Source organism: Necator americanus, chromosome III (genome assembly GCF_031761385.1).
Source record: "Necator americanus strain Aroian chromosome III, whole genome shotgun sequence".
Lineage (NCBI taxonomy): Eukaryota > Metazoa > Nematoda > Chromadorea > Rhabditida > Ancylostomatidae > Necator > Necator americanus.
This window is the reverse complement of record NC_087373.1, coordinates 12,126,569-12,153,731: the sequence shown is the minus strand read 5'-3', so window position 1 is coordinate 12,153,731 and position 27,163 is coordinate 12,126,569. Positions and strand designations below refer to the sequence as shown.

The 27,163-nt window shown below is 38.7% G+C and overlaps 1 protein-coding gene across 1 annotated transcript; it reads left to right on the top strand.

Moving 5' to 3' along the window:
* Window positions 1–496: 496 nt before the first annotated feature.
* On the top strand, window positions 497–25,632 carry RB195_009346 (uncharacterized protein; the record flags this gene model as incomplete). The annotated part of the gene is made up of 14 exons (XM_064189863.1): window positions 497–536; window positions 594–735; window positions 4,781–4,862; window positions 4,924–5,046; window positions 8,603–8,739; window positions 8,803–8,898; window positions 19,260–19,473; window positions 20,102–20,185; window positions 20,364–20,430; window positions 20,901–20,995; window positions 22,531–22,644; window positions 22,703–22,807; window positions 24,550–24,714; window positions 25,489–25,632. 14 exons carry the CDS (start codon window positions 497–499, stop codon window positions 25,630–25,632), a joined length of 1,608 nt encoding a protein of 535 aa, XP_064047446.1.
* Window positions 25,633–27,163: the final 1,531 nt, after the last annotated feature.

Here is a 27,163-nt window from a genome sequence, read left to right as displayed (position 1 = left end):
TTTGATGTGTACTGGTCTTCAACGTTTTCACCTTCTTTTTTTCTAAAAATGTTTTGTTGTTAGCTGTATATGTGTAAGCGATTTTTTATCCAGTTCACTCTGCAGGTAGTTGGATTTTTATTTTTGTTTGCTTCGCAGATTTTGGTGAATACCACGTCACTCTGTGCAGTTGTACCGTTTGTTCGAGTTTCTTGTTTTTTTTTCCTTTTTGAATTTTATAATAACTTGATTATTCTTGGTGTTTATGCACCTGTACATTGACGGCGTATCTTTTCATTCTTCTTTGCAACACAATGTTCCTTTGTTATTTGTCACACTAAAGTGAGAATTTCGTTTAGTCGCTTATTTGATGCTATGTAGGACGGTTCTTTTCCGTTCATATCGTTCATTGCTTAGAACATTATTGCTGCTTTTTTGTTTCCACGTACTTGTTGACTTCCTTTAAGCCCAGTGACGGCTCCTCGCCGATCGCCGCTAAGGCTTTCGATATTCCACCATGCCTGTCGAGGAGGTGAAACCAAGAGGATCGCCTGTTGGTGGGTGTTTTCTTTTTGGTGGATTTTCCAATACTTTTCGTTTCATTGTTTCTGTAGGGAACTTTTTCGCCAAGTTGGGTCGCCGTGTCAGAAGCAAGAGTCCTGCGGTGTCGCGTATAGCTACATGTGAAACTTCCAAAAGAAAGGACAGTCGTGGTGCCACGTTTGAGAATGTTCATAGAGACCGCGAAGAAGATGGGTTGGTTTCAGTGATTTTTGAATAAACTCCTAACCAAACGCTTAGAAGCTATGCATTCTACCTTACTAGTCATTCAATAGACTGTATTTGTCCACATTTTAGAAAGTAGAAAACCTAATTTTCAAGAAATTCTGTGATCACTTAGAAAATTGAGGAAATCTCAACATTAACACTCTGGGCCTTGTCATCCCGCTCAAAACAGGAATCGGATTCCTAGAATTTTTCCTCGTCAGAGAAATCTTAATTATCTAACAAATGCTATGGATGCATCATCATACAACTGTATTCTGTGGTTTCATTCTCTTAATTTAGTAGAAATTTGCTTGGTTCAAGATGAATGATCTGATTTTTTTCTCTTTCCGATTTTTCAAGGTTTTACAAGGAAAAATCAAATACGTTGTTTTGCTTATATTTGTGAACTAGTGACGGTGACGTGACTAATCCAGGTAAAGCAGAATTCTGCTGCTAATCGACTGCTAGTGGGAAAAATAGCATCAACCAATTATTCAATTCCAACAAGTTCATTTTTCAACCGTTACCTTTGAGAGAAATGAAGTCGTAAGGAAATAATTTTTGAGAAATTCCAATCTTCTAGTGATCAATAACTGATCGCAGTGTTATATCTTTCCGGTTATTGACTTTCACCTTCTAAGTTTTGGCGAACCTATTCAAAGGCTTTGCAGGGTTTTGTCGAAATTGAAGCTAACTCATCTTACTTCAATTGCGTTCTTGTAATAATCAATAGAAAAGACTCAATACTGAAGGTACTGCTCCGAGTATTGGTCGGATGAGCAGTCCTATTAACTCGATTACCATCGAAAAGTAGGATTTAAACCTGAGAATTTAAACGTGATCTGTGCAGAATTTATGGATTTTGCTTCACATGGAATTGTTTCATAAAAAAGCTGAAAACATACCTTTTCTGAAAAAGAAGAACAACATGATCGGTTCTCGATCTGATGTAACTTGTAGCCCTCAAATGATGCGCCTTTCCTCCGGCAAAGTAAAGTGGAAAAGAAAAAAGTGTCAAATACATCGGCAAAATAATGCAAAAACAGTCAAATACTTCAGCAAAATAATGCAAAAACAAAGTCCAGAAAAGAGAATAAAATAAGACGAACATGGTTTAGGTCCAATATTTGCACAGGTGCTGTCGGCGTGTTCTCTCTAATTTTCATTGCCTCATCCAACAACAAGGATTATCACATAAAAGGAAGAGTGATATGGAATAAATATTAGTAGATTTTACTAGACAAAAAGCTTGTTGTGTCGTATTTTACTGCAAAGTAGAAAGGAACCTGGTAGCAAGAGCAGCGCAGGTCACAAGATGGACAAGAGGAAATGTTTGGATGAAATCACCGACACGGTGACCTAGTTGCACGAGCTTTTTTATCAGCAAGTGAATCAGAGATTTAGAGCGGCGCCGGTAGATGTAGTCGAAATGTACTTTTTATCGTCACAATTTTTTATATTGTTGTGCTTAAAGTTCTGTTACTATTAATTAATTTTGAATGGGAATATCTGAATAAAGAGCACACCGAATTCGACACTGCGAAGTTTCGCTTCATGTTTTTTTTTAAATTCCGTTTAAGGACGCGTTATTATTTTCGTTTATTTGTGTTTGTTTACGTTATCTTTGTTTACTTATGTTTTCTTGTCCTTGTTCATTTCGATATTTTTTGTTTATTATTTTTTAGTTCTCATCTTTTCCATCCTCGCTTAGCTAGTCTGTCTGGTTTTCAAAGTTTGTTGATGATGCATCTTCAAGCGTAAAAAAACAAGTTAGAGAGGTTGCCTTTCGAGGTATATTGCTGTAACAGTAGATGAATCCTCTGTAAAATATCGAGGAATTGTCCTGATGATGTTGCTATTCTCTTTTTCGGAGGGGAATTTTTTTTAGTCTCGGGAAAGACAGCAATGTCATACAATTTCCTTTGCGCACCTTTAACGGTACTACTCGACGCCAGAAGAATTCAACGGGATGAGCGCACTTGAGGCTGGAAAGGGAGAAAAGAGTATGTCAGAAAGATGACGTCAGTCTGGCTGTAGGTATATAGCGTTCATTCGGTTGAACATACCGTATCCTGAACAGAGGTGCTTCAACGAAAAAGTTTCTGTGGTGCACAGAATGCGTTTCTATATTTTGATTTTTGCTGTTTTACAGGCAGAAATTTAGATGATCTGTGGGTTTTTAACATTAAATTTCAAAAACAGAAATTGCTGAGGGTGCTACTAGGCTAACATAACATTAACTACCTTTCTTATTGATTCCAGGGCGGGTGTAGTGTAGCGGTTAGAGGTTCCGCTTCCTGCACGATCGATCGGAGGTTCGAATCCGCCCTAGTGCTCACCAAGCCTTTCACCCCTCCGGGGTCGATAAACTGGTACCAGACTTGTCTGGGAGGATAAAAACACTGACTTGACTCATCGGCTAGCCACCGCAAGTCATTGTAGGGGCCAGTTACACGTTCGCAAACCTCAATCGATTCTGAATTGAAGTGAACGTGGGGGTGCATCCCAAGCGGATTGATTAACGGCAGGCACTTTATCCTTATTCATTCCAAATTGTGTTCTAAGCATTCTTTATGTCCCAAAATTAGAGTAGACGAAATTATTTATCAAAAATATTTTCTCATTCTTTTTATACAATCCTCTTTCATCCTTCCGGTAAGCTTTCCTTCCAAAATTCACATCCCACTATGTTTTTGTGAGTATGGCTGAGCATACTAGCAATCTGCTTTAACAACAACAACAACAACAACTTTTTCCTGTTTCCTCATCGCACAGTGAACATTTTCGCGCAGAAGAAATGATGATGTCCTATGATTGCTCTTATTAGAGAATCGTTCCAGCTATCATACGTTTCGATAGCTGCTAACTTCTCAATAATATAACTTGAAATGATAAAGTGTGCCTACGAGGTTTTTAGATGGAACCTTTATTTGCCTGACGTTTCGGCTTTGCTATAGTAGGCACACTATAGCAAAACACAGACAGAATATGCCGAGGTTTCAAGACAAAAGAACATTCGAACTACTACTTGAAATGGTAATTTGTGCGCGGCAAATATGCTGGATTGTCGAGGAGTTTCCACCTTTTAGTGCTTATCAATTGGATTTCTTAGTGTTCGACAAGTGAGCGAATGTCGTCACGATGAAACACGATTTAGTTCTTCTTGTGAGAACATCTGGTTCTAATAGCAGTTCCTAAGAAGCCGAGTTGTGTCAGATAAATGTCATCATTATTTTCCTTTTAATTTTTCTGCATCTGTCAGGTTTGGTTTACCTCCTCATATCAAAGTTTAGCGCTACTAATTTAGCGTTAGTTTTGCGATGAAGGATATTAGAATGGTGCCGCCATTAATTCTACTACTATTCGGATCGAAATTCATTTGGAATCTTTCATTTTTAATTTTTCTCACTTTATCCAGCGACACATGAGAATTGGGTTAGGTTGAGAAGGCAGCATCCCATTGATACTGTCTCTCTCTCGGGATCGTTATCACTATTGAGCAGTAGCACAACGTCCAGCAAATTCACAATTTTAGAAATATTTGCTTTTGTTTTTCTAGGGCCACTTGTGTGAACTAATTTCTTCCATATATTCTTACTACTCAAATGAGATGTATCTAAAAAGTCACACGAATCATCATGAGGACTTAGATGTATTGGATGTAAATACTTTGCAGTTGACTCAACTTGACGGTTGGTTGTGACGGTTCAAATCAAGTCTGTACAGAGGTCATTAATTTCAATATTTTTCTTTTGGATATTCCGCTTTAGATTATTTTTCTAGTTAGTTCGTTCTTTAAACTCATCCTTTAAATGTTAGTTGCATAAAGTTCTAGCAGATTTTTTTAGATTTTCCTATTTTTATTATTTTGGTTAAGATTTCGTTACAATGTATTGTATGTATACCAAGATGAGCTGATCACTTCGCGTTGGATTTTAATGCGCATGCAATCTGCTCCTTTAGCGATTTCTTCTTGATCTTTCAGCTTTCTTTGTCTTGCAGTTTTCCTCTTTAAGATCATATAATCTTTAAGACTTGATGCCTCGCAGACTCCACATAGATTCGGGACCCTTATAAATCGACTCTCTAGGAGGAAATCAAAGAAAGGCGAAAAGGTGTGTAATGTTTCCCCACACAAAGTTAAGTATTTATTCAAAACTAATCGTTGTGATTTAGGGAGATACTCATGTAGTATCTTTGGACAGCGAATCCGTGTCGGTGTCGCAACCGAATTTCGGCACTCCTCGGCCGGCGATCAGCGAAAATGATCTCCGTCATGTGACTCTCCGTCGAGGAACGGTATGTTTTACGTTGAAAATTGTTATTTGTACTACATGACCACTAGATTTCATCCTCACGATCACACACATTGCTCTCTCATCCTTTCCGTTTGGTAGATTTTTGCAGCTCTGCAAACATTGGCAGACTGCCTGCAATTTGATATGTTCAAGTTAGTGCAAGCTGTGCAACTCGTAGCTATATTATCGCTTTTCTATCTGTTACCTCATTGTTTATCTTTGTTGATTTCCTGCATAGATGTGAAAGTCGGAGCCGGTGCTCTGACTCCTTTCACTTTCGAACGGTTTGGGGAGGGGACCTCCTTCACTTTCAAACGGTTGGTGAAATTACCCCCTTCACTTTTGAACGGTTGGCGAAAGGACCCCCTTCACTTGAGCTGCACCCCATGGGATAAACCCCCTTCACCTGAGGAGGGTCCGGCTTCTCCCTATCGCACCTATGATTTCCTGTACTCCTTCGATTCTTTCCGCTCATCATATTAGCATCTAAATGCGGTGGCGTTGCATAGAAGATCAATGGACCACCTAGATCACGGTGTGTTACTCATTGAAATGTAAACACGGAAGGGCGCACTCGCTCACTTGTAGGCTGAAGTGGCGAAGAATTTGCCGAAGTTCCGAGCAGAGCAACGCGTTTGCAGTATGTTTAATATAAGAATATTCCATCTAGAATTAATTTTCGCTCTTCGGATCAAGTTAGGGCACTGATTTGTGGTAACTTGTCGGAACTAATCAGCGTCGATGGGGAGTGAAGATTCTGGGCGTTGCTGCTGCTATTATTATTGCTGTTGACGTCTTCTTTCGTTCCATAGCAGCGTTACGGTGTCCTTACAAGGCTCTTTCAGCTACAATTACGTTTTCTATACCAATTATTAGCCCTCTCATTCGAACATTGCTTTTCTTGCGAGTATTGGCGGCTCGCCCTATATAATCCGCAAATTACTTTAATCTTGTGAACTAGATATTAACATCGCCACTAATTTCTGCTAAATCGTATCACTTCGAATCACCATCAAATTCGAAGAGCATTCTTTTGCGGTCTCTCATGCATTTCTGTTACTGCCTCTTCTGCATTTTGGTCTTGTTTACTCATTTTCACAATTACTTATTCTCCACTCTCTGCATATTCCTTTTGTTTTGACAAGCATGTCTCTGCTAGCGTTGCGAAAGTGGCGATTATCTCTGGTGATGGTTGTCCACTTCCATTTATATCTGTCGACATTCTATATTCATAAATCGACTAGTTTATTGCATAAACTGCTGCCCGTTTATATCTTTGACTTATTTGTATCTGCATTTGTGGAAGTGTTTATTCACTTGACGCACTCATCTTTTCGATTTCATTATGATCGTTGATAGTTCAGTTTCCCACAAAGTATTATGTGACACTTGAATAATCCAGAATTATGAGCTGATTTATTCAACAATTAGCGAATATGAGGGCCGTAAACTAGTCCTTCTGCACTGCGAGCAAGTATTTATTTTAAAGAAAAGTATTGTGTCTGTCCTCATCGGAGTTGAGGGCTACTAATCATCTTAAGAATATAGCGAATATTCCTTTATAATACAATACTTAGCCCATCTTTTACTAATGAGATTACAGGACATTGTGCTAAGAAACGAGAACGACTTGTCGACAAAATAAAAATTTTCCGACTTGCTGAGCAGCAATTAATTACTGGTGCAATTTACTGAAAAATCAAAAATCATTTTATATACCTACCTTGCGTTTTTTTAAATGTATTTCTGCATTGAGCTAGTGACACAATTGTGAAAACGAGTTGATTTTTTAAATCTTGTTTTGGGTAAAGGAGATAGATAGGAGAATTCTCCTATTAGATGCACTAGTATCAAACAATTTCCTAGAACAGACGATTTATAGCTGTTATTAAAACCGGTTACTCCAGTACAGAGGCTGCGTTCACTAGCATAAAATTTATGACCTAGAAAACTATGGTGTTTTCGAATTTTACCCCGGAAAACTTCAAGATTTTTATGTAAGTCACCATCTCTCTCTGTGCTCCTGTCACCCTCCTGTCATTCAGTTGAGGTTGTAATGAGGGGCAAAAAAAAAGCTACGTCAAGTGAGTACTAACATTCCGTCGACTGCCGTCGTGACCAATCGTGATTCTAAAAACGCTATCAAGATCACTTGTTGTTTGAAAAATATGTGCAGAGAAATGCATAGTCACCATACTTATGACACATTCTATGCATACAATAGCGACTCAAGGATGCGGAGCCATTTTCTCATTTTATAAGGATACAACGGTAGCCTTCCGTATGCCAGTGCATAGGCCTTATTAACCTCTACGATTCTAAATTGAAATCGAGCGCTAGTGGGATTACAATACCAAAAACCTCATCTTCTCTGATTCTTAAACTCAATTCAATTTCCGCATCTATTTGATTTCATTGGTACTGGGATCCAAATGAGTCACACTTCGAAATTAGGCTGTTTGCCTCGAATCTGAATCGATTTATTGTCATAAGATTCTTCTAGTCATTTTTTCTTGTCCTTTTCTGGTTAAATTTCCTTAATTTATGAGTGATTACTCCGCACATCTGTCTCGGCTTTTTTTTTCCTGTGGGTTTTGCTACAGTTATCTTCACTGCTTGTAAACGTTATTTGTGACTCATTTAACAACAAATTCATATAATCAACTTCTTTTAAAAACGAGAGCCTTCTACCATTTCATTGATTGGGCTCTGTATTGCTTTATAAACGTACAACTAGTGAAGTAAAAGTACTGCTTTTTTTGGTTGTAGTGCAGCTAACAAATATTATTTCCGTATTTCACTGGACTACAGCTAACACGATCATGGTAACGATTATCTACGATTATTGACCAGTCAGATCGTATTCCACGTGGCTGTGTTTCATCGCCGATTCTTCTGGTTAAGACTTTGCATTCGCTTTTCTTTTTCTTCGTTCTTTTTGTATGACAAAAATATCCGACAAGCAGTTGTCGTCAATCATCTGCCCACTTTTCTCTTGTTTCTGCCTGCTCTGTGTTGTCCTATAGCGCTATTAACCATTAGTTAGACACCTTAACGCCGTGCTCTTCCTATTTGCATTTTTCCTATGAATTTTCTTTATTTTTATGGATTTAATATAACTGCTGGATTTTAGATTCATTTAATTAAACTAAGAAGATAAGATTCAAAATCAGTTGAAATTTTCGGAGATGGAAATTAGCTGTTAAAGTTTATCCTGACAAGTATGTTTCCTCAGTGGTTTGCTTTTAAAATGCGAACAAGTGAATTTAATATTTCTTACCGCATTTTTATGATGTTAAAAAAGCTCATTTAAGTCACGTTACGTACATTTTGGCTCGCGAAGAATACAATTCCACTGCATGACTTGATTTGAATAGCGTGCAATGCGTGTGAATGTTTGTCCCATTCCTTTCGAAGCGCTCTTTCGATCATCCTATCTCTTGCTGGATCCTTTATATTCTTCCAGAAGTGCTCTTTCCCTTTTTTTCTTTTTTTTCAGGGGGGGGGGGGGGGATTACCTTGGATTCGTTGGATCATTTGATTTGCATATTTTCTAGGAACTTGATCTCACACCACTTTCTGGTGTTTCACAATTTATGTCAGAGGATAACCTTGCTAGCGCTGAATGTGGCACACCAGCGTACCGTACACCTAGTTACATAAGAGTCAGCTGTGCACTCAGTGGCTACACCAAGTACGATGATTTTGCTATCCTCTGAGCTCTTCTTTTTGTATTTTATTTCTCTTTCTTTTGTAGAACTCCGAGACGTTTGGAGAATAGTGCATCTCGTGCGATGGGACGCAGTATTGTGGAACGCCGTTTGGGGATGTTTGACACATCGATGTCAAGCAGGTACACCATACATTTTATTTCCTCTGTGTTACCTGTTTCGCACAAATATGCTCTTCGACGGGGATTACTGTGCAGCAGTTCATCAATAGCGGGAAAAAGCGTTATTCGCGCTGTAGTTGTTTTGCGATGATGGGAGACAACACGTGCACCGACTTTTTTGAGGTTATAAGCGGTTTTTTACACGTATGGTGCCATATGTTTTGTACTGCTCACTGTTTCCACCTGGATAGTTGGTGCTATTTCTTTTTTTTTCCTCTTTATTGAATTTTTCTTGTTCTTAGTTTATATGCATTTGATTTGTGTCTGGATCTGCCCTTCTTTTCCGTTAGCAGTTTCACTTCATAGTCTTGCTTTTGAATATCTATATTATAATTACTATCCGTAGGGCAGTGGACAGACCCTTCAAAGTTGTGTGGATTTTTTGCACAAATCCACACAAGTTTGGCGAATTGGCTGTGGACCTTTCTAAAATCAAATCCAATAAAATCTCCTTTTGAATTTTGTTGTGTTTGGTGCCGTCTGTTAGTTCCGTAGAAGAAAAAATAGCTTTCGAATTCTTTTGAGCAGTATTCAGGTGAAACCAACATGAATTTGTAATTAGCAGACATTTTTAACCTAATTGTCTTCAATATCAATATTTATGCTACTTTCACTTGGACTCTGCTCAATCAAAGAATTTTTGCTATTGAGATAAATCCTAGTGTTTTGGTGTTTTCTGTGTATGTACATGCATGTGTATATATACAATATACATGCAAATTAGGTCTAACCCGAATTATCTGCAAAAACAGTTGTATTGTTTTCTCATGTGTTGCTCTCAAAAAGCCTGTCCCTCTTTTTCGCGGGTATTTTTTCATTCGATTTATATCTGCTGTTTTTTTTTTATTTTCCTCCAACTGATTATTTCCTTTCTTCTCTTCCCTTGACTTTATAATTCCTATCATTGTTGTTAGTGAAGATACGGTTTAAAAAACGGTAGCAAACACTTCTTTCGCTTAGACTTGCTTGATTTTTGTCACTCGTGCTTAAACCTCTCAATTGTGTTTGGTTAGTCCGAGAAGTATCACAAGGATTTTGTGTCCGAGCTCTCAAAAATCTTTGTTACATCATTTGTCTACTTTTTTTACATTATATGTCTAGGAGGGTGGACGAGGAATATAGTTGCTCTTCATTTTGTGGGTGTGGATCCCAGATGTCTACTCTGCAGCACCTCTCACCACCTGGTTTGCGTCTAGCCATTTCTCTTGGGTTATTTAGGCCATACGTAAAGGATAGAGCCTGTTTCCACAGATTAGATTATTCATGAGTTTTTTTGTGCTTTTGAAAATTCTACCGTCTATGTGGGCTAGGAACGCTGAGAAAGGTTTCTTCAAGGTGCAAGGGAAATTTTTTCTTCAGCAACCAGCAAAAAAAGCAGGATGTTGCATGCTGGCTAATTGAAACATCCTTCGTTTCTGCCTCCTCCGCTTGATTAGACCCGGTTGAGGTTTTAAACATGTTTGAGGGAAATCGCAATCCTATGCTGTCACTGTATGGCCCACCTGCTGCTTCAGAAGGACACAAAAGGCGCCAGTCTGCTGCTGTTTTCGTTCACGACTTTGTTATAACGTCATTTTACGTTTACGGACAAAGACAATCGCTATACTGCACCCTATCGATTTCTAAACTTATTTTTCGGAATTCGCTAAATGTTTGTTTTTACATCTACAACGAAAGCGATGTAGACGTTTTTTCATTTAGTGACAAGGGAACAGGTTCTAGCAAATTTCAGGGTGATGCAGTACCCTCATTAACACAATGAAATGCTCTAATATAATTACGCAGAAGTAAAATTCTCATATTTCTAAACATTTTTGTTTCTGCAAAGGCTTTCATCATTCATTCTTAATTGTACATATCATCTGCCATCTTCATTCCCTCTTTTTTCTTTTTCTTTAGGAAGACATAATTTCTTTCTGAAAAGCTTGCCTATTTCGTGTTCAGTGTTCAGCTATCTCACGGGACATTTCTTTTTTGCAGTGTTGAACGGTGTCCAATGACGCTTAGGGGCAGCACCAACAAAAGAACTTAGTTTGAAGTTATCAGATATTTAATCCATTCTGTAGTCTTTTCTCTTTCTTTCTTTTTTTTTTTGGAGGGCGGTAGGGGGAGGAGGAAGAGATTGCACGGCAGCCGGACACTTGGCGCTCAAAAACCGTGTGGTCCCACGCCGTGGGTACGTAAAAAAATCGCTTGGTCGTCAATATGTTAATTATTTGGTCAATGGTTTCCTAACATTCCTTTGTTTACGTCCATATCGCACACAGAAAGATCTTGCTCCTTGTTATACATCTAATTCTGATTATTTCATTCGATCTGAGCATAAGAACCATTCGTAAGCTTAATGTAGTTGTCCAACACGTTTACGGAAATGCCACTGCCACTTTCATGACGATTTCTATGGAACTGCTACTGGAATTAATCCGTTATTTCATCTGCACACACTGACAATATCATTTCTATGAGGTTTACCACGGGCTCAGTCCTCATTCTGTCATTGAACACCTATTTCTAAACCTTGACTATTGAATCACCAGGCGAATAAGATATAGCTGCGCATTTTTTGGTATCATCATAGTTTGAGGACTTTCATTGTCCTGGAAACTGGGACGCAACTGCTTGGTAGATTTTTCTCACTCCCATATGTTTTGTTACGGGCTATCCGGGTAATCTGAAAGTCATTAAGGTTGGTTAAGAAATTATTGCGAAAATTTGAAAATTCTTGAAGCGCAGCTTTTCAGTGTAATAAATGCCAAAGATTCTTTCGGGGATTTTTTCAATGCAAGCACGTGTTAATCAGATCCGGAATGTTTTCGTTCGTTGTTAAACTTTGGAGACCGGATACCATCTTGTGCTTCTAATCGACTTCAGCTCATGAATCCATTTTTTTTTAACCAGCTCAGGGCTGTGAAATGTCCTTCAATTTACCACTTGTGGCAGGATTTACGACCCAAACACTTTAGAGAAACCCTTTGAAGTTCATAACTGCTTAAATGATTCTGCTTTTTCGTCTAATATGTTCAAGTCGCAGCAGTTTTCTTTTCTTGGAAACACTTCATATGATGTAGTCGCTTTGTCGTACTATAAAAGATGAGTGCAGGAATGTCTTAAGAAGTGGAAAACTGAAACTTCTTTTTGCAAGGTAGTTAGTGTACTGTTAAGTAGGAAACTATTCACATTCTCTACTTTAGTTCTGCTTGTTTTTTGAAAGCCACTTCCGGAATTAGGACCTGTGACTTCGATATGTTTTATTTGTTCAGAGGCGATTTGTGGATTCATGTGGACTTCTCGAAAAACAAACAGAACTACAAAAGTCATAGATTCTTATCCCCCAAATCCCTTTCAATTAGGAAATAGTGGAGCTAGGAATGAGCGTAAGGATAGTATCCATGTTGATGTCCCTGAGAATAAGATTTATACTGTTAAGATAATGAATTCAATAGTAAATTTTGTTCTAATGTTATGGTCAGATTGGATTTTTCCGACTTAGTGGAAATTACATACCGTGAGAACCTTCTGCCTGCCTTCTTTTTCCTCTCAGACGTTTCCATCCAGGAATTGGTGCGACTCCACATTGTGTTTTTGTAGTATGCGAATCGTATTGAAGCGCTTTAATGGCTTGAGAATTTTGCAAGCGTTCTTACTTTTTCCATTTGTTTTTCCTGTGTCCTTTTTTGAAGAATGTCGAAGATTTCTTCACTTGAAACTTTCCTTCAGTGACTCTAAAAGTTAGAAAACTAGAAAGTAAACTACGAGGATATTGTTGGTGTCCTTGACAGTAAGAAGACCGGTCGGTTAGCGAACAGCTGATTCCTTTCTCTGTCCTTCAGGCTTACCTAGTATTTGAAGTGCTATTCTTTATCTAATCCGCTATTTCTGTTGCATTGCATCACACCTGTATTTTTTTCACTAAAAACCAGTACTATCCGAGCAAATATTTTCTATCCCCGAGAAACACGACCGCCCCCGCCACGTGGAGGCCTGTTGATGAGTAATTTAGCCACCAAGTTTCTCCTGATGACTAATCTGACATCCGAAGAATGTAGTGTGATATGGGGAGTGTCCAGATGTCGCGGAAATAATGTCAGTCTCGTTTTCGCCTTCGCAGTGGATAGTGCTTGATTCGTTACTCCTTCGTATATTCGGCATTGTTCATCGAATAGGGGCAATTACGTGTTTGTTGTGTTCACGCCATCCGTCGTTCGTCAATTAAACCGAGTAGGGTGGGTAGAGAGCGTTGTGGTGGTGCCGAGACCGAGACCAACATGTTTTCAGTTCTGAGCGATCCAAGAGGTACTAGTTTCTACCGAATAGGAAGAAGCTAACGACGTCCTCTATAGCTTATTTTTGAGCGCAATTGCTCTCTTCGATAATTTGTTGTAACATGGTTAAAAAAGAATTTTCCACATATTTTGCGTTCAACTGGTTGCTTTGCCACTTTCATACTGTCGTTATGTAGGAAGAAGCGTTCTTAAGTTGTAAAATATCGCAGTAGTGGCCTCATACATTTCCAGTTCTGTCAAGTTTTCAGCAGTGTAAAAATCTAACACTGTCTGGTATTGCATTTGCGATGAAGAGTTTTCCGAAAAATCCCTACGTCGACCTTCAATCCACTTGACCTCTTTGGTTCTCTCTCAGGAAATCTTTCAGATGATACTAAAGTGATTCAAAATCAGAGGAGAGATGTTTTGAGGGGAATAGACCAAGTACCGGTAAATTGTTTTCTTCAGAATTCAAAATGTTTTTGAAATCATGCTAATGACTATGCAGAATGCAGGACTATTCCTATGCAGAATTTTGTGTCCAGATCGTAAGCTTCGTGAAGGTTACTCACGCCAGTTTCTTGACGAATTCGGAACATTAGCGGGAACCTTCTCGAAAATCCTAATCGTGCTATAGTTGTACTACCTTCGAAGTGGGCAATTATTACAAAAACGACATGCAGCACATACGAAGAAAAAACTAAGCAAAGTAAAAAGCGTTGCTCGGGAGAAAAATCTACATTTGGGGTAATTCAAAGCAAAGGAGGAGCTTTCCTACGATTTCTGTAGACATATTTATTCTTCTTTAACGCCCTGTTTGGCTGAAGTTAATTTTGAGGTGAGCATGTTCTTCTACAGTCAACGTGTAGGTCATGGTCAGTTACTAGGGAGGGTTCCATTGGAGTCATTGCTGGTCTTACAGCGGTATTCCCCACGTTATTCTGTGTTGTGTTCCTTCTCGTTCAAGCGGAAACTAGTCGAATTAAAAGGCATAATTAACATTTCCACTTCACTGATTGACACAATAAAACTTTCGTTCGATTTATGATTTGTTGACACCCTTGACCCTGATTTGGCCACGGATCAAAGTTCACTTATTGATGAGGTCTGATTCACAAATTAGTCTATAGTAAAAGAGAGTATAGTGATGTAAAAGAAAGTGGATGTCGCATAATGCTCCTCCTCGCTTGGCTGCTCATTTCATTCTCACTTTTTTGTACTCTTATACAAGTTTGTGGGTCATAACCTTTTCTTTCTCTTGGAGAATACCACGATTCTTCCCCTCATTCTGGAATTTGTTCGCAATTTTTGAAAAGTATAGGATCTTTCGAAACTACCATGTTTGCCCTTCTTGCAAGAAATAAGACCTTGCAATTTTTTTTGTTCACTTTTACTTCGACGACCTTTGAAGAACAGTCTTTTGATCTTTATCTTTCCCTATAGATACTCTCCATTCCCCCTGAAAACTGTAACTTCAAAGGTCGCATGTAGGTAGGTAAGCAAGGATTTCAATCAAATTCCTACTAGATCTTTTGCTTCCTGATCTTTGATTGTGACATGCGATCATAGGTTTCGGAACGGTATAATCTCGGATAATGTGTTCCCGCTGCAGATGTCTTGTAACCGGTCGTTTCTTCTTTTTTTCCAAATCATAGTTTCTTTCGCGCAATTCCCACACAGCCGAAGAGGCGTTCGTCGTTCGTTCACTCGTCCACCACCGCCAAACCATTGGCGGTCGCTGGCGCAACGGATCTATGATTGCAATCTTGCGGAGGTTATCTCAATGCGTTGACATGATTTGTCGTATACGTATGTAGCCGGTTTCAACGCAAATCCACCACATGCGCATTTGTCGCCCGATTTTCACTTATTTCCCTCACGCCTCTTTGGCGACTGTGATACGCGCAGCGATCAAGTGACCGAGACCAGCACCGTACTCGAATGTTCCCAATTTTGACCAGATCTCTGGACGTTGATCCGTGGTTCACATTGACCGTTACCCTTTTTTGTTGCGCTATTCCACTTCGCTTTCTCCTAAAAGGATTTTCCAATTTATTGCGGGAGCAGTACGATCCGCGCATATAACGCGACCTCCATCTCATATGTATGTCTTTTCGGCCTCTCACGGTCCGTTTGCTTCCGCATCTATATCGCTATATACCCTCTCTTTTGTCGAGCTAAAGGTCATGAAGTTTTTTCGGGAGCCTTTTGAATCTTGTCTTTCCGTTTCTTTCGGGATTTACCGTAATCCAACTTCTCTTCCAAGTAGTTTCGTGCATTGATTCGCAACAATAGCTTGAAAAATGGTTGACATCTGCTTGTGTTTGCTCGAATGATCATGTCTTGTTTTCGTATTTCTTATCTAGGACAGTCTCTTTCACGTATTGATCATCTTCAAAGGTTTTTCTATTCCTAAAAATTTGTCATGGGAATTTTGTCTGAAATTTACCAGTTTTTTTGCGTTCAGAGTAGTATATTCTTCCTGGACTTTTAGGCAATGTCACTTTGCTCTTAGTTTTTTTTTCCCTTTTTTTCGAATTCTCCTATATTTCTGCCACATTCCTGATTTTCTCAACTATTAAGGTACATAGGAGATGCTTTTGGTGGAAGAATTCCTTACAAAATGAGTGAATTATTAATACTTCCTATCTTTTTTTGCTTTTCTACTTTTGATTATGTTCCTATTGCTGTTGTATTTCCACGGAAACGTGAGCTTTTGAGTACTGGAAAAATGATGCACAGAAACATTTTTCTTAGCAATTTTTGTGCGAGAGATAATTTGTTTATGTAGCAAACTAGTTTGAAATTGATACCGACATTATGGCTGAAGTAACACTTGGTTCCGGAAACATTAAACAAAAAGTGCAATTATACTTCTAATGTTTGCAGAAGGACATTCTACAGTTCTCTTCGGTGATTTTTGACGCTCCCTTAACGCAGGGTTTAAGGAATCATATATTTGTTACATTTTGCTAAAACTGCTTCTAGCCAAGCAGTACGACCTAAACAAATGAATTGTTTGGACGGAATGCATTGTGCGTTAGTTCTGTCGCAGAACTAAACTGAGGGATAAAAATTTAAGTGTTGTGCTCGAATCAGCTTCCACAAAAATAGATTCGATGTCGTTCTATGACTTGTATACGGCGATACGGACTCCGTCAGCTATTCTTTGCGTTGGTCCATCCGGTTTTCACGAGCGTAATGCTTATTGCATTAGTCCAACCACAAAGCAGATTTATGTGATCAGGCGCCCGGTCGTTCTCTGGCTACAGCATAATTCATACGTTTGAGAATCGCAGTTCTGCGGATTCCTAGCCATTCATTATTTTTTCATCGCGATTAGCGAGAGCTCCCGCTGAAATCTGTTATCTTCTTCTCCTTCACTTTTTTCCTCATCCTGGCTGCATTCCGCGCGTTCCCTTATCCGATGTTGATTTATAGAAAGTGAAAGCGGTGTAATAAATCGGAATCGCACACGCAGCGAATCAGGGCGTTGACCGGAACGACGTTCAAAAGGCACGGTGCTAATTGAGGCTGATTGAGCAGAGCGGGGTAGCCGAGACTTGTAGGCTACCAGGACTCTATCCACAGGAGGGTTTATACTTTAAAGTGCAGCGGGATAATGAGGCGGGAGATTCTTTCTTGGATATTGTTAAGAGGAGAAGGAGGTCTGACAAAGAGACGTAGAAGAGACGTATCTACTTCACTGTGAGTGACTGCTTAGTCGAAATAATATTTACTTCGGAGGCTACCTGCAGCAAGATTAGCATTAACACTTGGATTCTGCACTGGAAGGCTATAATTAGGGTAACCAGACTCATGTTAGCTTTACAAAGTACAATTGATAGCTGTTTTTTTCCTCTATATGCAAACATTGTTTTTTTTGTGTGAGATACACTTTTCACAAAAATGAGGCTTCCATTTGACCTACTTGAAATATTGTCTTCACTCGGTCTTCTTGAATTCTCCGTTTTCTTTCCAGTGCATTTTTTTTTCATTCCGACCTGATTTCGATTCAATTCTTTGAATCACTCTGTAAAACTTGTGGAGTATAGTAATTTGTGGTGGTTTTTTTTTCGCTAAAACATTCCTCTCATTAAGTTATGTATTTTTGACGAATCAGAGCTTGTACAGGTGTTAAAAACTATTAGTTCTAAATTTTTGTTCTGATAGAGATCTTCGATTCGCTTATAGCATGGATTTCTGGATGGTTCCCAAAATGGACAACTTATTTATGGTAGTAACTAGGTATAAGTAAACAGTGAAATGCTTTTGAAGGGATAATTTCGACAGGATCTTTTATAGGCGCTCATTTTCCTACGGAAGTTATCTTTGGGCAAAAAAGTTTTGAAACTAAATCAGTCTCTAGTACTTTAACCATAGCTCATTTTCAGACAATCTGTCCAAGTTATCATAATACTTCCGAAAACTTACATCCCTCGAATCTAGGCTACAATAAAGTGGAACTTGTATTATAGCAAAACAATACTTACATTCTTGTTCAATGTCGAACCAGTTTCGCTCGAATTCGGTAACAAAATCGTTTCGGGATTCACATCGTTGAGCCAGGTAAAAATATTGTTTGGGAACAAGGCGTGCACTAATACAGGCTTGTCGAAAAAGCTTGTAAGCTCTGCAAATATCCGGAAAATCCCGAATGTATGTCCACTGTGGAGCGAAGTTTGGTATTTTTCTGCGAAATTCCTACATTTAACTTAAATCAAACTTAAATTTGAACTTAAATTAAAACTTAGTTCAAGTTCAGTTTTTGGTTTTTCGTAATGTGAATATTTCAGTGTATTCTATTCTGAACCACCTGGGTTTCTTATTTTGCATTTTATCATGTCCGCTTCAACTTTTTCCATTTTCTTCGAAGTTTCTTTGGTGGCTGTTCTAGGCTTAGCCCCGTTGAAAAATCACCTTTCTTGATTTCTCTCCTTCATTTTTTTGTATGAACGGTTTTAGGGCGCTTCTGAATTTCCGAAGAGCTGCTCAACTTTTTAGTTTTTTTTATCGTTATTTCATGTTTCTTTGAGAAGACGCTATAGAGCTAGCAGTTGGAGGTCCTTGGGGAGTATAATTTTTAAATTTTTTCGCGACGATTTCCTTATATTCCTTTTTTACTGAAAAAAGTATGGTCTGACCTCAAGAGCGTGGTGGGTAAGGAGGTTCACTGATTGTCCAGGTCTTACCATTCTGAATGACCTTTGTTTTCCTATCCTCTTGTTCCCTAATCTTTTCTTGCTTTTTTGAGTTTCTATGAGACATCCTATTTTGTCACCGGATCATCCCGGATCACTTGCATTCCAGAATGTTGTCAGGAACCTTTTTATGGCGTGTTTCAGTTTGTCTAGCCTTATCCTTGACTAAGCCGACTATAGAATTGAACACAAGTGCTGCTGGTTCGTGAGGGCTCTTCATGCACAGTGAGAGTCTATACGGGTCTCCTTAATCTAGAATTGGGAAATGACCAACAGGATTGGGCGAGAGGTGGACCGAGGATCTCTCAGTTGAATCCGAGTGTTGTTTGACTGTAAGAGGAGAGCGGTGTCCAATTGATCTCCAATCATTTAGTTAATTTCTTAAGATTTTTCCATGTATTCTTGTTGTTAGAAACAGTTTTCTAAACTATCGCTACTCATGGATGATTAGAAACTCTCTGGAGATAATCTATTTTTCAACTTGTGGGACTCTATGGATTTTTTTCTATTCCATTCATATTCTGGCCGATCGAATAAAATAAATCTCAGAATCCGTTTTTTTTTTTTGCTATCTATTATAGACAGATTCCTCTTTGTCTTCTCCGTCTTATAAAGAAACAAACTGCGTTCATAATGTGACAGTTCCAAGGTCAAAACGCATCGTAAGCCGTACGTCATTGTGTAATTTGAGTACCACTTAACCCTATCCTGACATGGATCAACTGCTAACGAACGAATCGTTGCCGTCGTTCATGCGTCTGGGTACCCATTGAATTGTTATGAAATCGTTTCAATTTCATTGAAATCTATACTGCTATTATTTTTTTTATACATGCACCCAATATGTACGTGTTTATAGGAACGAGCCAGTCCATAATCAGAACGACAAAGAGTCCCGTGTTACTCGTACACCTTTGGCCATGGGAGCTTCGTTATCCACCCCATCTCCAGTTCGAGCGTTGATTGGACAATTCGATCGTCTTCAACTATGCAGTAAAGATAAGGATGATGTTGAGAAGGAAAATACCGAACCAGCGAAGCAAAACGCTCACACAGCTATAACCACCCAACCGGTTGGTTCTTTTTCTAATATTTTCCTTTTCTTTCTGTTCACCTTTGATCATAATCAAAATTATTTAATTGATTTAATTATAAACAAATGTATGTAAAGCACATTAACTGTCATCTGTGCAGATGTTTGCTTTATTTTGCCGTTTCATGAATCGTAACAATTCGTTCTTTACTTACGATGTTAGAAAAGTCGCGCCGCGATGCCATAGTCATCGGTGGTTGCTCAGTTCACATTTCGACGTCGCGATTCTAGCAGATAGGTTCCAGTATTCATTACTTTACTGTGCAGAATGCCTTAAAACTGGAGCGCTTTCCGGATTCAGGAGTATTACGAGCTTCATTTTTTTGGTTCTTTTGATCTCTTCCTTTTCTTGAGTGATGAGCGTTTATTGCCCTATGGTTATAGTTTACTACTTTTATAGTTGTAGGTAAATAAAATGAAGGAAATTAACAATAAATTCGTCATTTATCTGTTGCTGTACTTGCAATCTAACATTTGAAATCATTCACAAGCCTTGAAGGCTTACAAAGAATTGTCTCGAGCGTGCTGAGCGAGTTTTTCTCACCTTACCCTTCATTCAAATTAGCTCACACCTTTATACTCCTCTATTCATTCAAATTATATTTCAGACTCCTACGAATATATTTATATCGGACTATATCGAGAAGCCAGCTCCGATAATATCTGAATCTCCTCCAGTCCCAAAAACTGAGGTTGGAATTTTTTTCACAGATCTTTTCTTATTTTCATGCATCCATCACACTTTACTGCTTCTTTACGTCCACTCTATTTTCTCTTTCACTGAAAGAGAAAATATAACAACTTCTCAGATATTACATACTAAAACAAAGCTTGGAGTGCTTGATGAATTTTAAGGAAATTTGTTTTCAGGACAAAGAGCAGCCTAAACCAGAGATCAACGACTTGAAAGCATCCACTCCGATAGTGAAGAAATCTGGTACGTAATAGTTCTTTTCTTGTCCAAAGTAGCACACATTTCAAACTTTGCATAATCCTTTTCTTCAATATCGATTACTTTCTGGTCTGGATTTCATGTCAAAAGCATCAAGTAGAATAGAGAATAAGGGATTAGGAATTTGTGTAGTAGATGTAGAATTCAAAATTTTCTTCATTCGTTCAGTAGGTTTTTACTAGTAATTCTGGGTCTGGCATCGTCTGCATTGATTTTTGCATCAAATATGTCAAGCTGAGATACCGTACCATCGTACCATCTGATTTTTGCTCTTTTTGTTCTCTTCATCAGTGTAACATCTGATTTTTGCTCCAAAAATTACTGTAATTTGAATGTTTCACATTAGAAAAGGACTTATTTATCAAGCTGCGAGTTGAGTGTTATTAGTTTCTGCGCGTCGAATATGCGATAAAAACCATTTCTTCATGGATATTCTTGTAGTGCAGTTGTTCCAGATATGCGAACGGGCGAGGATTTTGCTCAACTTCTTGAATTTGTACGATCCAGACTTCAAGCATCTATTAAACAAGTGCTCTCTGAACTTGAAGAGGTATGTAGATTAATTTTGACGGAGGTTTATTTTTGTTTAGCAAATAAGTGCTCTAAACGGTTTTACGTGAATACGTGAATGGCTGAGTGTAGCTCCACTTTTTTTATTCTTAAGAATTTGACGATGACCAGGTGGCCGCCGCCACACCCATACCAATCCTTCCGTGACAGCTGTTTGCTCAAGAGATTTGCACGCGTTCTGTTGTTTCAAGGTCTACGGCTGGTCCTAGAGCGCGCACCTATGTGAGAAACAGTAGGATTACTATCAATTGTGGGGGATTGTTGTGTTTTTTTTGTCTCTAATTCAACTTTGTGACTGTGACTTTGTGACAGTTACGGTGCAGTGCAATGTATTCCAAGTTTTTTCACCAATAAATAGGCTTGGGAATTCATGCTGTACAGTAAAAAAACACCATCCATGGCAAAAAAAATTCGATAAAAACCTACATCAAGCAAAACAAGCGATACACAAAGAATACCTCAAAATTTACTATAAAGACAGGAATTATTTCTCAAGATGTGACCAGATATGTGAGTATTGAAACGTTTTTATAAATTGGAAAGTTTTTGGTAGATAGCGCAGTAATCTATGTGGTCACTGAATGACTGAAACTTCCTACCTTTCAGGTCCTGCCAGACCAAATTTTAGAAGGAACTGACATGTATTTCAAGTCGAATAGCCGAGTTTTTTTTTTGGTCTTTCTTGTTTCTTTTTTTTTGAAATGAAGAAGCTTTTCCTCTAACGCTGCTTACCTTTCTCGAAGTTGTAGTGAGAAATTGAAAACGATTAATGCAGACGCTTTTAGGAAATAAACCTCCAGTTGATTCCACTTCCCCACTGTTCTCTGAATTTCGTCAGGCGCCAATTATTCTTATTCCAAGCTTATTATTTATTTAGAACTTATTTCTCCTCAAATGATTTGGAGTAGCTGATATTGGTGGCAACCTTAACTATTGTCGAAGTGCTAAAAAAAATTTGAACTTCCTGGAGCATGTGTATAGACCTGGATGGAGGTCATATTAAAGAAAACGTGAACATTGTTTTTTGCTGAACTGGTTATCCAGGTTTAAAGTACTTATGTGGTTAACTGATGAAAGAGTATACAAATTTTGTTTCCTTGAAGGTGTTTGTCGAGAACATTCCTTTGTAAGTTTCCTTTACTTTATTGTAGTTTTCTATGATTTTTGTTGGATGGCTTTTTTACTTGATAAAGTATCAGTTTGTGTTATCTAACTCTGGTGAAACTACTTCGATGGAGTTCTAGAAAATTCTTAAGAGAGTCACACAATTTTCTACCTATATTTTGTGTAGTCTGCAGAGAAGTAGGGAAGTTGGAAGTTAACAGAAGCTCATGCGAAATATGCATGAATTCCATCAGAGTTCACTGATATTTAGTCGTAGTTAGTTCCAGATCGTTTCACACTGTTTTTAATCCGAGTTTTTCGACTCGCTTGTTAGCCTTGAAAACGAATTGCCGTGCTGAAACCTTGAATACCGTTTTATGATTCTACTTTTTCTTACTGTTTGCATTTTAGGTCGAGGCTATACCTGAAGAAGCTGCATCATCCATCCGAATTGCTGCTGGAAAAGCTCAGCTTCTTGTTCGCAAAAAATTATCCAAATTTGATGAGCTGGTTAAGAAGAACCTGGTACTGTACAATTCATAAAATGGACATTCACTATTTTATTTTAAAGAAACGTCTCTAGAATCCGGTGGAAGGAGATCCGCAACCAGCAACATTGGATGATCTGGAAGGATATTGGGCTCTGGTTGAAATCGAATTGCACGACATCGACGAGTGCTTCGAAAAGGTGCTTGTCGCGTATTTTGTTGTTTTCTTTCTCTTTTTTACAATCCAGCAGTCTGGGTTAAGATAATGGGAAAATTTTCTGGATAATATGAAATGCTATCCAGGTTAATGACTAGCTTGCTTTGTCGGTCCCGTCCTATCTATTCTGCCCACATAGCAGAATACCTTTTTAACCCCTACTACGATTTCGCTTCTCCACATGATAAAACTGTTAACTATCTATTCTCGTTCGATTGATTCCTTCTTCTACAGATTGTTCAGGAAACCGCGAAAAATGGTTTGCAGGAGCACGAGATCTTCGCAGGCATATCTAGGGCACACAAGTCCGATGAGTGATCATCACTATACTGACCGTACGGCTGTGTTTGGGAGTATCGATTTGTTGAGAATTGGGAATACATAATCGGGTGGGGACCCTTGCAAGCATCATTCATCGCTGCAGTTTGCAATGGTCCCACATCGGTCCTAGCCTCTGGTTGCACCACTTTGAACGCAGCCGCGTACACAAATGCACCGTGCTTCATGTCGTTTTGACCCGACTATTGTTCCGGAAATTTTACTTGTAGCTTTGAAAAAGAATAATACAATCATGAAATTTGTTTGTTGGTGACTGCTTATCAAATGACATAGAAGGGCACGGAGCAAACTATAGAATTTGTTAAATTGTTCATCCTCTAAAATTCGTCTTTGGCGTACGCTGACTTTTATTGACAACATTTTCTAACTTTGACGGAGACTTCCACGAATTGCAAACAGCGGAGAGCGAAAGTTTCACTTCAAATGGTGACTGGCATTTTTTATGACGTAAACGGATAACATAGCACTTTTTGTTCTCTTAAGTAAATAATTAGTCTTTGATTTCCTTTGTAATACTCCGGTAACTATTCCAGTATTAATTCATTTTCCACGAATTCTCTTTTTCAAGATCTGTTACTTTGCTAGCTTTATGTTTTTTTTTCTAAACTTTCTCAAAAGCAAAAGTTATTTGTCACAGCATGAGAGACACGACTTCTTTGGGGTTGGCGGAGTTTAATAATCACAAAAAAAAATCTAGGATAAGAAAAAATATAGAATATAGAAAAATATAAATAGAAAATCTAGCATATGCCTGGTTTGGTCTGTCAACAGTCTGTTCTCAGGTATTCGGCTGCAGGTGTGGGTTCCTACGGATCGTCCCCCAGGCAGTGTTTCTACCTCCAGATAAGTCTGGCACCAACTTATGAAAGCCGGAAGGATGGCTTAGCTGGCTCTAGCGCGTTTTCGAACCATCGAGCGTACAATCAGAGCCAAACCTCTACGAACTGCACCACACCCAACCCATAAAATTGTGTGTCTTGTTTTTTGTCTGTTGAAAATGGAGGCAAAAAATTTCCTTGGAGTTTTGTTTTGCTTTTATTTCGTTTCATACTGTGTTTGATACGTCGTCTTTTATAGTAATCGACAGTTAACAAAACGGACTGAAATATGAGTAATATGAAGTCAGAAGAATTGCGAGGAGTCGATAAATTGGTATCAGACTTGCCTGGAAGGATAAGGACACTGACTTGATACATCAGTTAGGCCGCGCTTTTTATTATATAGGTCAGGCATGACATGCGTTCATAAATCTCAAACGGTTCTGAATTGACGTCGAATGCTTGAATGCTTTTGCGCATTCCTTGGGGACTGACCAATGCCAACATCTTGTTATTTACGGATCCGATCCTATGAATTGTGTTATGGTCCTTGACACAAATACTTTAGGTAAATTCATGGCGTGCGAACGGATGGCAGTTAGGAGAACAAACAGAAACTGAGCAATCTGTTACTGCTGTTGCTGCTAACAACAATAATATAACGAAGAAGAAAACCGTACCAGCACGACCTGCTGTAGATCCGTCAACTCGTGCAAAACAGGCGGAGAAGCAGGTAAAATCACTTACAGAGATTATTTCTGATTTTTTCTACGATTTTTCGTCACCCTCAATCTTGAAACAGTTGATCTTAATGGCAAAATATTTATAAAATATCTGAAGCTCTGAGAATCATCTCCTGAAATGTTATCCATCTAGACGAGTTGGTAAGTCAGACCTTAAGAAAGCTGTCCTCTTCTTCTTCAACACTCCTTGCTTTTCTTGAAATAATTTAATGGAGTTCTTATTTCTTTAGATAAAAGTTGCTTTGATTCTCCCCAAGAAACATCTCAAAATTTATCATTTCAGGTGTTTGGGAAATGAAGTGTCTTTATTAAGTCTTTATTTATTGTTTTTCCATCTTTTTTTTTTGAAGCAGTTTTTAGCGCTTAATATATATCGACGAATCAAATGTATTATGTAATAGGTTTTCGTCCATATCAAAAAAGGACTCTCCAACTAAATAATGGAGCAATGGAGCCAAAGTTAAGCAGAAGATTGAAAATAGGTGGAATTATATGCCGGAATTATATAATTATATGAATGTTGCATCAGTGATGGGAGATGCTTAGAATTACTAAAACTTAGTAATTGGGAGAAGTGGAATTAAGTCATTGCGACGTACCTGGGAGAATTAAATTTGAAAAATTGATCACTGGACAAACAAAAACAAGAAGTTTCTTTTTTTCAATCGTTTCCATCTAGCTCTTGTTATTTTAAGTAGTTGAAAAACTAGCGATTGTTGTGTTCAAGTTTAGTATTTTTTCAATGTGATGTTTGTATTGTTTAGAAAGCTGCTGCTGAGATGCGACGAAAAGCGTTAGCTGAAGCAAAACAAAAAGCGAGAGCTGCCCAACAAGTGCAGCAACAACAAAAAGTGTCAGATAATGATACTGCTGCCGCTGCTTCTCCGGATGTTCTAATGGTGCTGTAGTTGTATGAGCCGTTTAATGTAAGTATACAGAGACCTATTACTGTGCGATTGACCATTATTTCTGCGATTGACCATTTTTCCGAGTTATTTCTCTTCTTTCTCGTTTTGCTTCCTCTAGGCTCTAACGTTATCCATTTATGACATATGGGACTTTACTATGCAACGTACCTCGCTCCTATCCTCTCTACCTTGTCATTATCGCCTTTCTTTTTGCTTTGTTTTTTCTTAGAAATGTGCTGACATCATGTGCTTTATGAGAGAGCGTGTGTTTCCTCCTTGACGAACTGACCATTGCCTGTGGTTCTTCTCTGTGTATACTGGAATTTGTTCTTTTTTCTTCTTCATCGCAGAGATCTTATTTTTGTTTTCTTTCATATACGTGCTATGTAAAATATACTCGCTATTGACAAATCGGTGAGATTTTAGGTACATTTCTGTTCATTTGAAAAGAAAGAAAGTGTTTTCGACTAATTCCCGTTGTTTTGCTCAATGCTTGTTCTTTTTTATTCGAATTTTTGCTAAGTACAACTAAATCGTTTGAGCTAATAATAATAAATATCATTCGCCGTGTTGTACTCTTTTCATTTCAAGGAACATTCAGTTTCTGTACAAAGTCATCTACTTATTGCTTCTGGATGAAGGTTATTGCTGCAATTCTGATGAAAGAGCTCGAATTCGGAGCACTATAGTTGGGTCAAAACGACGTGAAGCACGGTGCATTTGCGTACGCGCATGGAACGGCGCGGTGGAGGCAGCAGTTGGAACCGAGGTGGGATCATCGCAAACTGCAGCGATGTGCCAACGAGGGTTCCAGAACGCTCCTAACCGCTACGCTCCATCGCATCGCCTCCAGAAAAGCCAATTGAACCGTGCTTCATGTCGTTTTGAACCCACTATGTCTAATGAACAACAATCGAGGCGCTTCGGTGAAGCGTAGCGGCTAGCCGCATGGTGAAACCCTTGCTGGCACCACCCATCGCTGCAGTTCGCGACGGTCCCAACTCGGTCCCAATTGCTGCCTTCACCGCGCCGTTTCGAGCGCGTACGCAAATGCACCGCAATTACACTCGTGATTCATGTCGTTTTGATCCGACTATAGCTCGAGGATCCCTCAATCGTAACCGTAGTCTCACTGCCCCGCTTCCGCAATTGCGCCAGGGTTCAAGCAAACAATAGTACGGCTTTAGTAGCTAGTTAGAAACCGGGAGTTTTAACACGTGCTCTGACTTGATGGTTTACTGGGACCTTTGTTGTAGCAGCAACCGTTCTAAATTTGGACGATTGTTCATGGAAGCCAATGTGAACATTAACTAACCGCGCATTAAGTGTTCTTACATAATTATATCATTTATGGTCACAGATAGCAACGTTAGTCGACGCTCTCTTGTTATTCTCTTCTTTTATTCTTTCCTTTTATTGCTCTTCCTTTTTTGTTGAAAAGTTGCTCTCAATGGTTCGAGGAATTGAGACTAGAGCGCACAATCTACGGGTTTCTATATTTGTTGCGCGTTACGGCGTTGATAACAGCGGG